Raw genomic sequence first — 15,488 nt, forward strand, 5'->3', positions numbered from 1 at the left:
CAGAAGGTTATAAGGCAGTGGTTCTTAATCTGTGTGGTGGCCTTGTGGGGGTTGCATATCAGATATTTACATTATAATTCATAACTAGCAAATTAGTTATGAAGTAACAATGAAATGATTTTATGGTTGGGGTCACCATAACATGAGGAACTATATTAAAGGGCTTCAGCATTAGGAAGGTTGAGAACCACTGTTTTAGAGGCTTCAGAAGACTGGCCTGTGAGGACAATATCGTTCTTTCTCAAGAACTGAGAAAAAGGCTTAGGAAGAGGGAAGGAAGATGGATGAGACTTACTGTTGATTTTGAGACGAGTGTCTAAATGTGCTTGTATGCTGTTGGGAACAAGCAGCAGTTTCTCTCCATGGAACTTAGTGACCACCTTTTGAGTGTTGTGTCATGTAACGCTTGCTAGAACACAGTCTTTCATGTACCCACATGGGTTCTATAGACCATCTAGACTGGTGGTTCTCAACCTGTGTGGTGTGACCCCCAGGAATTGTCAAGTAGAAGACCATCAGAAAACACAGTATTTACATTATAATTTATAGTGGTAGCAAAATTACAGTTATGAAATAGCAATGAAAGTAATTTGATGATTGGCGGGGTCAGGTCATCACAATGTAAAGAACTGTATTGAAGGGTCACAGCATTGGGAGGTTGAGAGCCATTGATGTAAATTATAAAAGTTGTAGAGTATAAAAGAGGTGTGATCAGACAGCCTGCTTTGGGCTCGCACTCTCTTCTCTCAGTTATTAAAATGCGGACTTTAAGGACTTTGCTTCTTCTCTGAGTCCATTTTCTGATGAGTGTGTTTGTTTTGAAATATGAAATATTTGATCCTGCCACAATATGTCTGTCTCCTTTGAATAGGACACTCAACAATAGCTTACTGTAGATGTTCCTTGTGGCATTAAATTAGTATATTATTAAAAAGATCAACAGAAAGTGACAATGAAAATACTTCTGTCCATTACCAACATTCACAACACTCATTTGTTAGAAATGCGGAATATTGAGCCCCAAATGAGTCATAGTGGGTTAGGCATTTTTAGTCAAGGACTCCAGACAATTTTTGTGTACATTAATGTTTAAAAAGCTCTAGTCTAGACAAAAAATAACGGGCTGCCCTATTTCTTAATGTATTCTTTGAAGGTGTGATTTCTACATTATATGTTTATAAAGTTTATATTGATACCTTATTGCTTATAAATGTTTTTTTTAATATGTAGGTATAAAATAAATGACTGATACATTATTATGTAGTATCTTTTATGGACAGTATACAAAATAAAAGCTGCATGCAAATGACTTACTTTTTTAAATTGTTGAAATACAGATAATTAGAAAAGTTGATAAGCAGACAGCATTACTGGATGCAGATGACCCCGTATCACAACTCCACAAATGTGCATTTTACCTTAAAGATACTGAAAGAATGTACTTGTGCCTTTCTCAAGAAAGAATAATCCAATTTCAGGTATGTTATACAATGACTGAAATCCAAGCTATACAAATAAGACTGGGGATACTGCCCAACTCTGCGTTCAGTCCCCAGCATTGCAGATCAGTAATGACTGTAAAATTTGCTGAAAAACTGCTGGATTAGCCATTTACGGAGACATACTTCTTATTGGCTGTTAATTATATCCACTTACGAGAAGATGGGTTCTTATGTTTATCTTAGGTCATTGCTCCTTAACACACTACTCTCAAGCATGCCCATGACCTATCTCAAAAATAACTCAAAACTAGAGTATTCTTAGAGAAGTTTGTTTACAAGTTTTAGGATTTCTAATCTGCCATTCAGAGAGCCTCAGAATATCTAATAGTAGAGCATTGTGAATCCTCCAAAATGATGTATAGAAACACACACTGTGTATATAAAGCATTTAGCAAGAGGGTTCAAATCTTCATCCACTTTTCAGTAGGGCCCCTCCCCCCAGTAGTAAAACTGGCATGAATTAAGTGCTAATACTCAATTGCATTTACTCAGAAACTTTCAAGAGGGCACTTCTGACATGGATTGATGCTGTAGTAGGATAGCTGTGGTTTCATGCAGAGGGATGGCTCCATACCACACTAATAGCTATACTGGGTCCCAGCCCAGGTTTTGGGGCTGCTAGTTCAGACTTTGTTTACACCTGCTAAAAGTGCCAAAGCTCCTAACTAATAGTTCTGCAAGCTCAAGGATCTCCCATGATTCCCTTTCTTTGGGAGTCCACTTGCATTTCACATCACAGGTACTGATCTGTTAGTGAAATTATATAGTAATGAACCACTTAGTGATTAGACACGCCTTTAATCCCAGTACTCGTTAGGGTTAGAGGCAGAGGCAGGTGGATCTTGGAGTTCAAGGCCAGCCTCATCCACAGAGAGAGCTCTAGGACAGCCAAACTACACATTGAAATCCTGTCTTGAAAAACAAGCAAAAACAGAAAAGAAAGAACGAGAAGAAAGGAATTCTATAGGAATAGGATACCCTTGAATGATTTCTAAGATTCATTACTTAATTTTTCACTGAAGAGTTTGTGGTCTAACAAAAATTACTGCCTGTGGGGCTTCATATTAATTTAGGAATGTTGGGGATTAAGTGTATTAGGATGTTCCCAGATTTTTCTCCCCTAAATTCTCTCATTTGTTAACTGAAGTCTGTGAATGTTACTTGGTAAATTTTTGTATACTGTTATGTATATAAAACCAATGTATGGACATTTGTTTTTCTTAAGGCCACTCCATGTCCGAAAGAACCAAATAAAGAAATGATAAATGATGGAGCTTCCTGGACAATCATTAGCACAGATAAGGCAGAGTATACATTCTATGAGGGAATGGGCCCTGTCCTTGCACCAGTCACTCCTGTGCCTGTCGTAGAAAGTCTTCAGGTGAGCCCACTTAGTCACAAGGTGACTTTTGCCTTTACTGCTGTTCTTAAAATAACCTGCTATAAACTTACTGTGGTGTGATACTGATTATTCTGTAAATTGATTCTGTAGTATTGATAGGAAATAAAAATTGAAGCAGCATGTTTACATGGAAAAAAGTTTAAATCACATTGAATGTTATCTTGAAATAGTTTCAAAGTTGTGTCATTTAACAGAAATGTTTTATAAATCTGAACTTAAATTAACCTTCATGAAAATGAAAGCAAGTATAACCCAAGTTGTGTTTAGTGGAAAGTGAAAAGCTGTCTCAATGTTATGGTTTCTCTGATTTGCAGTTGAATGGCGGCGGGGACGTAGCAATGCTTGAACTTACAGGACAGAATTTTACTCCAAATTTACGAGTATGGTTTGGGGATGTAGAAGCCGAAACAATGTACAGGTACTGCTAGAGCCTGTTCTATCACCTAGGATTGGGAGGGTCTGGGCAATGCAGAACTGCTTTGCTTTGAAAATGCTTCTAAGTGGTGTGTGTTTCCTCCTCAGATGTGGAGAGAGCATGCTCTGTGTGGTCCCAGACATTTCTGCATTCCGAGAAGGTTGGAGATGGGTCCGGCAGCCAGTCCAGGTTCCAGTAACTTTGGTCCGTAATGATGGAATCATTTATTCTACCAGCCTTACCTTTACCTACACACCAGAACCAGGGCCGAGGCCACACTGCAGTGCAGCAGGAGCGATCCTCAGAGCCAACTCAAGCCAAGTGCCCACCAACGAGTCAAACACAAACAGCGAGGGAAGTTACACGAACGCCAGCACAAATTCTACCAGTGTCACATCGTCCACAGCAACCGTGGTGTCCTAACTACCGTCTTTTTGCTAGGACTTAAACTGACTTGAATGTGGCAAAAAGTTGAAAAAACAAAAAAAGGAAAGAAAGAAAGGCAAGGATAAAATGAACAATCTTTTGTGGTTTCTTGGGAAAACTTTTCATACCAGGTGATCTATTCAAAACCCCATTACCTGCAAGTGCTGATGTGAAACACAGAAGCCACAGTAAAACGGAAAACATCAAAGTGTATAAACTGTTGGAAATCACGGTTTTCAGCTCTCTTCTCTCACACACACACACACCTTTTTGGTTGGTTTTTGATTGGTTTTGATTAAATGGTCAAGAAATAGATATGTGGCTGGTGTACAGGTTAAGCTAGAAGACACAAATCTTAACGTAGTTTTTATGGACCAAGGGACTTGCATAAGCTTTAGTAAAAGGTACATTTTCACCATGCCTTTTTTATATCCCAGTATGTAGTACACCTTATTACCAGTAGGTTGCACTCTCCACCCTTTTGAGCTTTGGCTCTAAAGTACATTCAGGTTCAAGCCTGACCATGCTTGTTCAATCTGAGTACCGAACACTTCCAGGTTCTTTTGGTCTAAGGCTGGAACTTTTTTAAGCTGAAGTCTTATGACTTTTTCATAAGTTGGAATTATTTTGATTTCAGCAAATCAAATTTTGTAAAGGCCTGCATATTTTTTTTAAGATTATATGAAGTCTGTGCAAAAGCTTTAAAAAAATGCCTCTGCCTTGCCTGCAATACATGCAATGTATGTTAACTTAGTCTATTCTCAGATACTGTTGGTAGTTATTTCTGTTTTCCTTTTTTTAAAAAAAAATGTATTTATAGTGGTAATCCAAGAAATTCTAACATGTACGTGGAGTTCAGTGTGACCATTTAGTCATTTCCGAGTTAATGGCACAGAACATCACCATTTGAAGGGTTTGCGCCTCTTTGCCTGTTCATCAGTTTATCTGTGTTCCAGGGTTTGTTCAGGTTTCCTTCCTTTCCCAAATCTTGTACATAACTTGTATTATGTGTAAGTTAAACATTTTATCTTTAACTTGGAATGTTCCCAGTGCTTACATTTAACAGGGTGTTTCCTACCTTGTTGGCAAATGACAAAAAATATCATGAGAATTATTTGCTGCCAAGATGGTGCCCTTAGGGTAAAATGAGGAAAGTCTCTGCAAGATGATCTATTGTACTTTATTTTCCTTTTTTTAGCCTAGGCCAGAACTTCATAATTCTGAACATAAGATCATAAGATGGCTTTTATTAGATGATAACTAAATAAACTGAACTAAATAAAATAGCCAGAAGACAGTACCTTAGAAACAGATAGTTGTAAGTTTATAAAAATACAAATGTAACATATTTTCATTTCCCATTTTGCCCTTTGTTTATTTTTCCCTAGTAGAAATGTTCTGTCCAATTTTTTTTTCTTTTCTGTTAAACTTTGATTGCATTCAGGCTTGTGTGTCAGCCTTGTGTGCTAATATTGCCAGTTTTATTTTGCTTCCATTCCTGCACTTTGGTGATGCCTTGTTCAGTTTCTTGGGAATTGCAGCAGACTCATTGGGCTACATTTAGTACAGGAACCACACGTGTGTGTTAAAGGACACAGTCTAGTGATGCCATTCTCCTTTGTAGAGTAAAAACTACCTCTAGATTGTGGTAAGCTTTTACTGTCCCTTAAAACAGGAGCCACAAGTACCTTCTGATGCAACTGTAACTTCTCCAGCATTTTCGGTGTCTTTCTGACTCCCTGGCCTTCTGAAAGTTTTCATGTAGTCTTGTTAAGAATCCTTTGTCAGAGCCTTGTTTTCCACCTGCTTTGTTACCCACTGTTTCCTGAAGACGGCTACTGTAAATGCCCTCGAACATCTTTAAGCTGCCTCCTCCTTGGTTTTTCAAGGGGAAGGCCATCTGTAAAATGTGCTGGTTAAATCTGTGGCTGCAGCTTTCTGTTACCGCCAGCCTTCTTCATCACCCCCAGGCTGTGCTCTGCTCACCATTTCTCTCCAGATCTGTTCCAGCCAGTGTCCTCCCTTCCTCATACCTTCATTCTGCCTCAGTGGTCAAGGGCAGAGCTCACTGTGGCCTTACCTACCTTTGTAGTAACTCTTCTCATCTTTCCTCCAAGTAGCACTCCTCGTTTGTGGTGGAAGCAGCACCTCAGGCTGTTGAGAGCCTGAGCGGTCTCAGTATCGCTGTGCTGTCCCAGGTCACACATCTTCTAGATTTGGGATTTAGTTAAGAAAGCATTAAGTTAACTGAGAACAGATGAGATGCTTTTGAAGAACAAACTATTCCTTACCCAGGTTTGTAGCTTACAAGTAACTGTTCAAGTTCATGGCTTTATTAAAATGAACTTTGACTTTTTTAAATGTTTATATCTTATTCCGGTTCTTTTGTTTTATTTTGATAAGAATTGAAATAACTAGACTATAAGTCATTTTCCGGTTTTCTTTTTTTTACAAAGTCCAAGAATGTAACAATAAAGGCATCTTTCCTATGGTTTATGCCAGAGTCCTACCACAGAATAGAGTGAACTGATGTCTGTTTTACCATGTTATTGATAGTTCTTTTGTCAGCTGCTTTCATTAAAAGTCATTTTTGTGGATTTGTAAATCATTTTTAATACACGATGTATAGGACTCTTGCCTCTTCCCCCCCATTTACTCAGAATGTTTCCTCCCAGAGATGCTGTTACAGATGCTGGGTATTTGCTCTCATGAAGACGTCTTAGAACGGGATTTCTTCAGTTGCAGTGTTGGTTTGTGTTTCCATTCTGTTTAGAACGAGTCTGCACAGCTTCTCCAAACATGCCTAGGTGCAGAACCTGAGACCCAGCATATCTTTTAGCTCCTTGAATTTGTCAAGAGATTGGGAGGTAGGCTAAAGACTGAAAGTGTGGGATAGGGGATGCCTTTTATGATTGTAGAGAGGAGCACAAGTGGAATTTGAACTTGCTGCAGACTGTTCTTAAACCATAGCAGCTTCCTCATGCTCAGCTGACTGGCGGACTCATTCGTCACTCTTGCTGCCATCTTTTACAGTTCTGTACTTTACTGTTTTGTGTGGTATTGGGGTCAAATCCCGGGCCTCAAGCATACTTGCTAAGGCTTTTATGTTTGATTTTTTTTTCATGAGACAAGGATCTCACCGATGCCCCTCAGGGCATTCTTGAACTTTCCTGCCTTAGTCCAGGTGCTGGGATGCCAGGTATGGCAGGATGCCACCACTGCTTTTGTCTGGAGAGAAACTGGTCTATCTGTCCAGCCACAAAGAAATTCTAATGTGATTTTTATTACCCCAACTAGTTGTTTAATCAGAAAATCTGTTGGCGGGGATTCCTATTTGAAAGAAAATGCTATTTGATTATTAACCAGGTTAATGGACATTGTTTTCCAAAGCAGCTGTGTTTCTGGTGAGTACTGAACAAATGTGTGGTTTTCTGTGTCACTTTTATTTTTCAAGCACTGTAACTTGGGATGGATGGTTAGAAACAATAATATATAAGGGTTTCTACTTAACCCGTTGAGGACTGAGCTGTGTCACCTGTTAATTTCTCCCTGTGTCGTGATGTTTGCCAGCGTTCAGTACTGTGTCAGTCCTGATGTAGGTTTATGTGAAAGCTCAGTTTTAGCTTATTTCTTGTACCTTGCAGCATGCTACACATTCAGTCCTTAAGGGGTTTACTTTACAAACTGTGCGCCTGTAAGGGTTATTAGCAATAAGATAGAACATTGAGCAAGTTTATACCATAATTTTGTAGAAAAAGAATCTGCTCAATTCCATATTTCATCCATGAAAAATCTGCAATACGGGCAGTTTCTAGGAATAAATAAAAAGGAAATGTAAACCGTTGTAAATGTCTTCTGTGGGATGTGCCTGATGCATGTATCATCGTCTTTGATTTCAGAATACTTCACAATGATAAAATTAAATTCTTTATTACAGTTTGTGGACTTAGAATGTTACCTTGTCTTTTAGATGACATTGAAGTAATAATTAGGTTAAATTAGTTTCCTTTTCAGTGTTTTTAAAAGTGATTCTCTTTCTTGTGTTTGGGAGTTACTCAAAGGGCACATCTCTCAAGCCAACTCCAACAAAACTGGAGACAGCTTTTATCAGTGGCTTGCTTTTCTAGTACAGAGTTGTCATTTTGTATAGGACATCAAAGATACATAATGGCAGTTCATCCCTTTGGGGGCTCCCCCAAAATAGGACTGGTATTATTGAGACAAATATAAAGGAAGAAATTATACAATTTCTGATCTCAGGTTTAGTGCTTCCTTGACCTTCAAAGAAGGAGTTGTAAGAATTTTGATAAAGAAACCTTGCTATAATTGTTTCTTTCTATCTTAAGAAGTAATTTAGTTGAAATTTCCACTGTGAAGTCTTTAAAGGTTGAGACTGTCAGTGGGCTGTTTTGCTTATAATTTAGAGTAGCAAGCTTGTCGTCCATACTGTGAATGTGTAGTATGTGATCTCTTCTTGAGCAGTCTTGAAAAGATTGGTTTTAATATATTGTGTCTTTGGCCATTGATCCCTAAATGGTCCCTGATTACAACAGTACAGAAGGCAAGCTATGTTACATTGCACATACAATAACATGAATGACCATAGAGGAAAATCTCAAAAAATAAATAACATAAAATTGTACACCATAAGAGTCCCTTAAAAATGTTTAGCAATAGAAAACAGCTGATAAAGACAGATGACGCTGTTACATATCTAATGCCCATGAGGTGACTGACTCACTCCAACCTGAGGCTAACACCTAGAGCACAGGGCCAAGAGAAAACCATGAGAAAGGAACCCAAGACCCTTTCTGATTGGGCCCCTGTGTACAGACCCTTAGTTAGGGGTAGGATCACTGACACTCTGAAGTAGGAGTATTCATCAGGACTAAGGTGTAGATGCAGGAAACTTGGTGAGTTTTGGTTTTTTAACCCAAGAACTGCAGATAAGCCGTAATACAAGAAAAGGTGTATGAGTGGCATGTATACTAAATGCAAATAAATTGTCTTACAGCTGTTGGAATTAGTGTTGACTTTGGGGAAGTGACAGTTAAAATCTGATGCTCTGTAAGCAGATGAGAGTGGGAGGTAGGTGCAGCACTGGTGGCCTTTCTGGCTCAATGAATGTGCCTAGTGTTTACCACCCCCTATGCCATTGCTCGGTACACACTGGTCATTGTTCTTTCTCCAGACATGCTTCTTGCCAGTGCTGGACAGATTTGGGCTCCAAGGATTTGCTTACGTTCCAAACTGTCTAGCTTACCCCCTATACACACACACACACACACACACACACACACACACGAAGGCTGTGACCAGATTATTGTTACAGTGGCCTCTTAAACTGATTTCCTCTGTCACAAATTCTCAATGGCATAATAATGTTTTGGGAAATAATTGGAGGTTTGGGGACAGTTGGACAATTGGCATTGAGAGATAGACGTTCTACTCTTGGTATTTGTTTTCCTGAGAGAGCAGTGCCAATTCATGAATTGTGAGTGTGCTGGTGACTTAGAGGTTCCAAAGGCACAAACGGTGTAATCCTTTGTAAATGGAGACTGAGCTTTTGTTTCCTGGCTGCCCAGACCCAAATAAAAGAAACTATATTAGTTATAACACTCTTAGATACGCCAATGGCTCAGGCATATTTCTAGCTAGCTCTTGCATCTTAAATTAACCCATTTGTATTAATTTATGTATGGCCATGAGGTTGTGGCTTCCCAGTAATTAATGTTCTGGCATCTTTCTTTTTGGGTGGCTACATGGTGTCTTCTTGACTTCCACCTACTTTCTCTCTGTATCTTTGTTTGAATTTCCCACCTAGCTTTACTCTGATAAACTATTGGCCAAAACAGCTTTATTCATCAACCAATAAAAGCAACACATTCACAGCATACAGAAGGACATCCCTCATCAATCCTTGGGAAGAGCTTCAGAGAAAGGGTAAGGGAAAATATGTGTAGTCACTTATCAGAAGGGATATTCATATTTATTTATTTAGCTTTTGTTTGGGGGTCTCATGTAGCCTAGACTAGTCTCATGTTGAGGATGGCCTTAAGCTCCTGGTGCTTGTTCCATTTTAAGATTACTGGCATGTGCTACTATGTCTGGCCTCCCAGTATTAAGACTTATCTTTTAGTGACCAGGGCTTGGTTCTGTAATATTCCAGACCCAGTGCTCAACTATGGTGCAGTCATCTTCTGGAGATGACTCTACCAAGTACTGCTGCTGTTGACAGAGTCCCATAGACTAAGTATCAGTGTTGGAGAATGGTTCTCAAGATCAAGGAGCCAGCACAGTTGGATTCTGGTGAGGGTCTTTCTCAGGCTTTCAGATAGCCAGTTTCACTGTACTCTTACACCAAGAGAGAGAACATTCAAAAGCTCCATCCATAGGGCCTTGTTAACCATAGTTTCTCCCTGAAGACTCTTGCCTCCAGATACACACTTTTAGCTGTTTAGATGATAAATTATCTGTCTGCCTCTTTAAACCCTAGTTGAGGTTTCTCAGTACATTAAGATAGCGTATAAATGTGGGCCAAAGGGACAAGGAGAGAGGCAGGCTGTATGGAGAAGAGTGGAGATACTGTTGAGTAGCAGAGTGCTTCCCTAGTGTGCTTGATGCCTGGCATGTTCCAGGACAATGGGGAAAGTGGCAGGGTAGGTCATATGCATTGCCACTTATAAACTGGAAAGTGACTTTCCTAACCAGCTTGAGCCAGAATGCCTGTTTTAGAGAGGAGACTAGCTGGGAACTGTTAGTTTTCTCAAGGTCAGATTTAAGTTAGCTGGGTGTCACAATTGCATCCAGAGATACCCTCCAAAGTATCACACTAGATTTTTTCCACCTTAATTGTCAGAGCCAGGGACCCAGGGTGACTCCAGATGGTGGTGTTGAGAGTTGTGTCTTTATGGAGATGGACTGTTCAGTTTGAGCCTTGGGGGAAGAATACTGGCCTAGAGAAGCTGAAGTGTGCTCCTGTCGTGGCAGATTCAAAACTGCCTTTTAGCAGTGCTGCTCGCGTTTGATGCTCTGGCCTCTGTTCAGGTCTTACACATAAATACATACGGCACACACATGGAGTGGTCCCAAACATCTCAGCACATCTCTGTTCTCTGGTGAAAATAGCAGGTCGTCCTCAGAAAACAGGTATTAACTGGAGGTAGCCATCCCATGTTGCTGGACTTCGTGTTGGCCTTAGAAAATGAAAACAAAACCCTACCAATCTACCATTATGTATTTCCTACCATTCATCTAGTATATGAAGTTTAGATGAGTCTCTCTCCACTAGACTTTGTCTCGTTGAGGTAGAGGGCAATGTAGTTGAGAATATGCTGGAGACTGCTCTGTTCCGGCCTGTGCTCTGGCTGCTGGGTTTAAGATTCTGTTTGACCTAGGTCTTCTAGGCTAGTGTGACTCTAGAGTGCAGGGCAGATGTCTGCTGCTGCTTTTTCCCTCAAAAAGAATGATAATGTTGGTTTTTGCATGTGATAGTGCAGATTTAAAAAAAAAAAAAGCCTGGTCACTTGAAATCATCTTGTAAAGGATAGAGGGTTACTCATTCGTCTATCCTTCAGTCACCTCGGGATTCACCAGGGCAGTGGGAGAAATGGGCCGAATGAGCCTCCAGGGGCTGGCTAATTTCTGTGGGAGGCTAGGGTTTCCATTTGTGGGTGGGAAAATGCTGAGGTTGCTAAGGTAAGAGACTGCTTCGTGCTGGAGTTCCTGTGAACCGATAGACCAGGCAGCTTGTGGAAAGGAGGCCCATCTCTAAAGGCACATGCTAAAACTGCCTGAGTCTTCCAGCTTTCTCCACAAATGTCCCTTCTGCATGCAGCAGGCCCTTGGCAGTGCTGGCGTGCACTCCCCTGATTGATTGTAGCTGGCAGATGAGACCCTTAAGTGACTAAGCTGGGAAGTCAAGTTGGCCTGAGACTCAGAAATGTCACGGGAAGATGGAGACAACAGAGTCATCCCAATTCCAACCTCTGAGGTTATTGTGTGTAAATATTCCATAGTGAGATTCCTGGTCTCTGCTATCTACACAGCATCGGCTATTTTTAGACCTGGTTTATTTCTAAGCAGCGCCACAGCCAGGTGCTTCAGATCCAGCCAGCAGTACTGCAGATCCCTGCCTGGCACAGCTGCTTGTCTGGAGAATCAGGAGGCATTTCTAGGGGAAAAGGCAGCACAAAACTGAACCGCCGCAGTCACCTATTGGGCTATGAAGAAGGAGGGAAAAGGTTACAGTTTGAGCCCTGCATTGCCTGTCCAGAAACGACTCCAGTATATGTAGAGGAGTCCCCAGGAGGGAAGGATTAACTGCAGATTCTCAGAAATGAAAACCTAGTGGTCCTAGGCAGAAGCAGGACTGGTTGACAGGACAAAGGAAAGCACTTCACTGTCTAATAGTGTCAAATGTTTTCCAAATCACTGCAAAGTAGCTAACAGCCAGTTGAAATTCAGTTTCTCTTTACATCCTTAGCTAGTCCGTCTCCAGGGCTATGAACGTTGCCTTTCTAAAAATTATTCATTCTTAGGCACAACCAGTTAGGTGACCCAAGTGTCAAGACACCACAGCTGTTTAGTATCTGAATGGAAAGTACCCAGAAGTTAAAGCAAAACATCATCTCTATTGTAACTGGATTTCTTTCTCATGAGGGCGGTTTTTACTAACTTAAAGTCTTAAAGAAGAAGTCTATGCAGTAAGAGTACGTTGGCTAAGCCATGTCCGAGGTAGGGATACTATTGCTGTGAGAAGACACCATGACCCAAGAAATCAACTTGAGGGAAAGGTTTATTTTATTTTCTTAATTGCGGTTTCTTTTCTCTCAGATAACTTGAGCTTCTGTCAGGTTGACATAAAAGAAGCCAGAACAGCATGGCTGGCTGATACAGGGTAGGGTGGGGGTGGGGGCTGCACAGGATTCTTGCGGCCTAGTGCTTGGAAGGCCATGTGTATTCCCTTCACATCTAGATGACAAGAACCTCAGGATGGGTGTAGAGATGCCTGGTGAGCTGAAAAGCAGAATCTGAAGTAGTAAAGGGGCCGGCAGAAGAGAACTGAATTGGAAAACACAGAAACACCCACACATCCAAACCACTGCTTGTCTCGGAGGCCTGCTCTGAGCATGAACACAGCTAAGGGGTCTTTTGGAATGGAATATTGACCTTTTCCATTACATGGTTTGAACACTGACTTCTCACCGTGGACCAGTAAGAAAGATGACCTGGCAGGTGCTGATGCTGAAGCCCAGGGCACCTGAAACATATTTCTAGAGACTGAAGCATATAAGGTATGTGTACTTTTGAAGTGCTGGGGCAGGGGAGCTGCATGCCCCTGATGTGGTAGCCTGGATGTTACAGAATCAGTTTGATGTATGTGACTAGCCTGGGGGTTCGCTGTAACACTTCCCCGCAGCCCGCACAGTCCTTTCCCTCTCTGCTCCCCTGCAACACGGCCCGCAGGATAATTCCTCTCTGCTTGGCCTACTAGAGCACTGTAGGAGCGACTCTCAAATTCATGGGTCCTGCCCAGGTACCAACATTACTGGAGTGTTCCTCGATAAGACTGCAGTGGGCAGTAAAAGGTGGAGATGAGCTACTCTGAGATGGTTTTAGGGAACAGTGTCTGCGTTGTCGTATGTGAGACAGGGTCTCTCCATGTGGAAGAAGCCCACGAAAGGAGACATGAGTGCAGTCTCATCAGCAGGCCTGCTAAGGATGCCACACTACTTCGTAATCAATGTTCTGACAAAACCCCTGACATCAACTTAAAGGAACCAAGATCTGGATTCTTGGCGATTTCTGTCCATTATCCTTGGCCATGTTGACTTGATGCCTGTGTTTTTCTCAAGTCTGTGTCGCACCCCCCCCCCCCCCCCCCCCCCCCCCCCCCCCGGGCACCTGCCAAATTACATTTCCACGCTTGTGCAATGTTGAAATAAGGAGCGGCGGGGCTGCGTCCCCAACACCCCGGCCGCTTGGCTAGCTCATGCCCGAAATAACAACACACAAACTGTATTCATTTAAGAACTGCTTGGCCCATGAACCCTAGCCCTTACAGGCTAATTCTCGCACCTGGACTAGCCCATTTCTAATGATGTTTGTAAGTACCCCAAGGTGCGCTTACCGGGAAGATTCTAGCCTACATCCATCCGGGATTGGAGGAGCTTCATTGCGTGCATCTGCCTGGGAGAGCTGAGCATGGTGTCTCTGCTCCAGCAGAGCTGTCGGGTCTCTCTGGGAGCAGAGCAGAGTCTGACCTCACTTCCTCTTCCGTCCAGAATTCTATTCTGTTTACTCCTCCCATCTATGTTCCAAGCCATGAGGCCAAGCAGCTGGTTTATTATAACTTAACCAATGAAATTAACAGATTGATATATGACACTCCCACATCAGTGCAATGTTTTACTCTTCTGGCTTTTTGGGGGGCCCACCATCCAGCTCCCAAATAAATCACACACAGCCTTATTCCTAGTTATTAGTGCCTGACCTTAGCTTGGCTTCTTTCCAGCTTTTCTAAATTAAATTATCCTGACTACTTTTTGCCTCTGGGCTTTTTCCTTTTCTTACTTCTGTGTATCTTACTTTCACTCTTACTTTTTGGTTTGCCAGGTGGCTGGCCCCTGATGTCCTCCTTCCCTTGTTCTCTCATTGCAGCTTCTCCGCCTTTCTCCTTCTATTAATAGCCCCGCCAGCCCCGCCTATCCTTGCTCCTGCCTTGCTATTGGCCATTCAGCGTGTTATTAGAACCATCCCTTGTTTTAGAGAGGCACAGAATCACGGTGTCAGAGTTAAACAAGTCCCCCATTACTAGGAGTCTTTCTCTGAAAGTATGAAAACAAAACAAAACAGTATATAGGGTACACTGTAATTAGATTCCCTTTTCAAAAATCTTTGTGCCTTTCCTGAAGTTCTTGAGTGCATTGCTTTTCTCTGGTCCATTTTCTCCACAACCAACTCTTTATTTCAGAATGCTCCATCAGATCCAAAATTCAAAGTTACTGTGTGTGTCTGACGATTTTTAGTGCTGGAGATCAGTAGCAAACACCTTACACTTGGTTGAAAATCTACCATACCTGCTTTCCAAATACTTAGATGTGTATCAAGAATCATTGTACATGTTTTCTTTCTTTTTCTTATGCAGACTCTCCCTCCCAGAGTCCCTGACTTGCTGTCCTGTACCCTGTGTGAGGCTTGAGCTTTGTTCTTACAGTTTACTCCTCTGTTTGGATTTGTATTTTCTTCTCTGGAAGATTTTAGGATATTTTAAAAAAATTCTTGTGTTTTTTTTATATACATAGTGATATAATTATTTGTGTTTCTATACATCCCACTCCCAACACAGGTCCAGACAGTCACTGGGAGTATGAGAATTTCAGTGATGGGACCTCTTGTTGTTTCATTGAATGATTCTTGTTTTTTTTTTTTTTTTCTTTCTGGACTTCCTACCATCCAGATCCCTGCTCCCACCCCCTCCATCCTGGGTTAACTCATTTTTCTCCTCTTCCTCATGTCTTCCATTTCTTTTTTCTTTTTATTTCATGCCCGAAGAATTCTCCTTTAACTGTGTTTGGATACCACCCCCTTCCATTTTCCCTGTCTCTCCTTTTTATTCCCATAGTATGGATGGGCTGGGCGGGGCTTGGTTTACTGAAGTCCATCTGGATTTACTAACTAATGCCAGACGGGTGGGGGAGATGGGACCCCTGTTTCAGGTGTCGGAACAAACAGCAGATTC

General features: G+C 41.5%; 1 protein-coding gene and 1 long non-coding RNA gene across 5 annotated transcripts in view; one reads left to right on the forward strand and one right to left on the reverse strand.

Moving 5' to 3' along the window:
- Rbpj (recombination signal binding protein for immunoglobulin kappa J region) overlaps positions 1 to 6,342 on the forward strand; it is a 189,127-nt gene extending 182,785 nt beyond the window's left edge. For 3 of the 4 annotated variants that reach the window (XM_050150226.1, XM_050150224.1, XM_050150227.1), the window contains exons 8-11: positions 1,338 to 1,478; positions 2,728 to 2,904; positions 3,219 to 3,322; positions 3,427 to 6,342. In XM_050150226.1, coding sequence (XP_050006183.1) covers positions 1,338 to 1,478; positions 2,728 to 2,904; positions 3,219 to 3,322; positions 3,427 to 3,742 — 738 coding nt within the window. In that variant the 3' untranslated portion in view covers positions 3,743 to 6,342. The remainder of the gene's footprint in view (positions 1 to 1,337; positions 1,479 to 2,727; positions 2,905 to 3,218; positions 3,323 to 3,426) is intronic. The other variant, XM_050150225.1, reaches the window with a different exon arrangement.
- A 6,182-nt stretch (positions 6,343 to 12,524) lies between these two features.
- LOC126506546 (uncharacterized) lies at positions 12,525 to 14,068 on the reverse strand. Its single transcript, XR_007593242.1, has 2 exons — positions 13,878 to 14,068; positions 12,525 to 12,763 (listed from the first exon to the last, which is right to left on the reverse strand). It is a non-coding gene; the product is annotated as an uncharacterized lncRNA (long non-coding RNA).
- Between the last annotated feature and the right edge of the window lie 1,420 nt (positions 14,069 to 15,488).

The sequence above is a fragment of the Alexandromys fortis genome, unplaced genomic scaffold (assembly GCF_014885135.2).
Source record: "Alexandromys fortis isolate MF-2015 unplaced genomic scaffold, M_Fortis_MF-2015_v1.1 scaffold_0, whole genome shotgun sequence".
NCBI classification, from domain to species: Eukaryota; Metazoa; Chordata; class Mammalia; order Rodentia; family Cricetidae; genus Alexandromys; species Alexandromys fortis.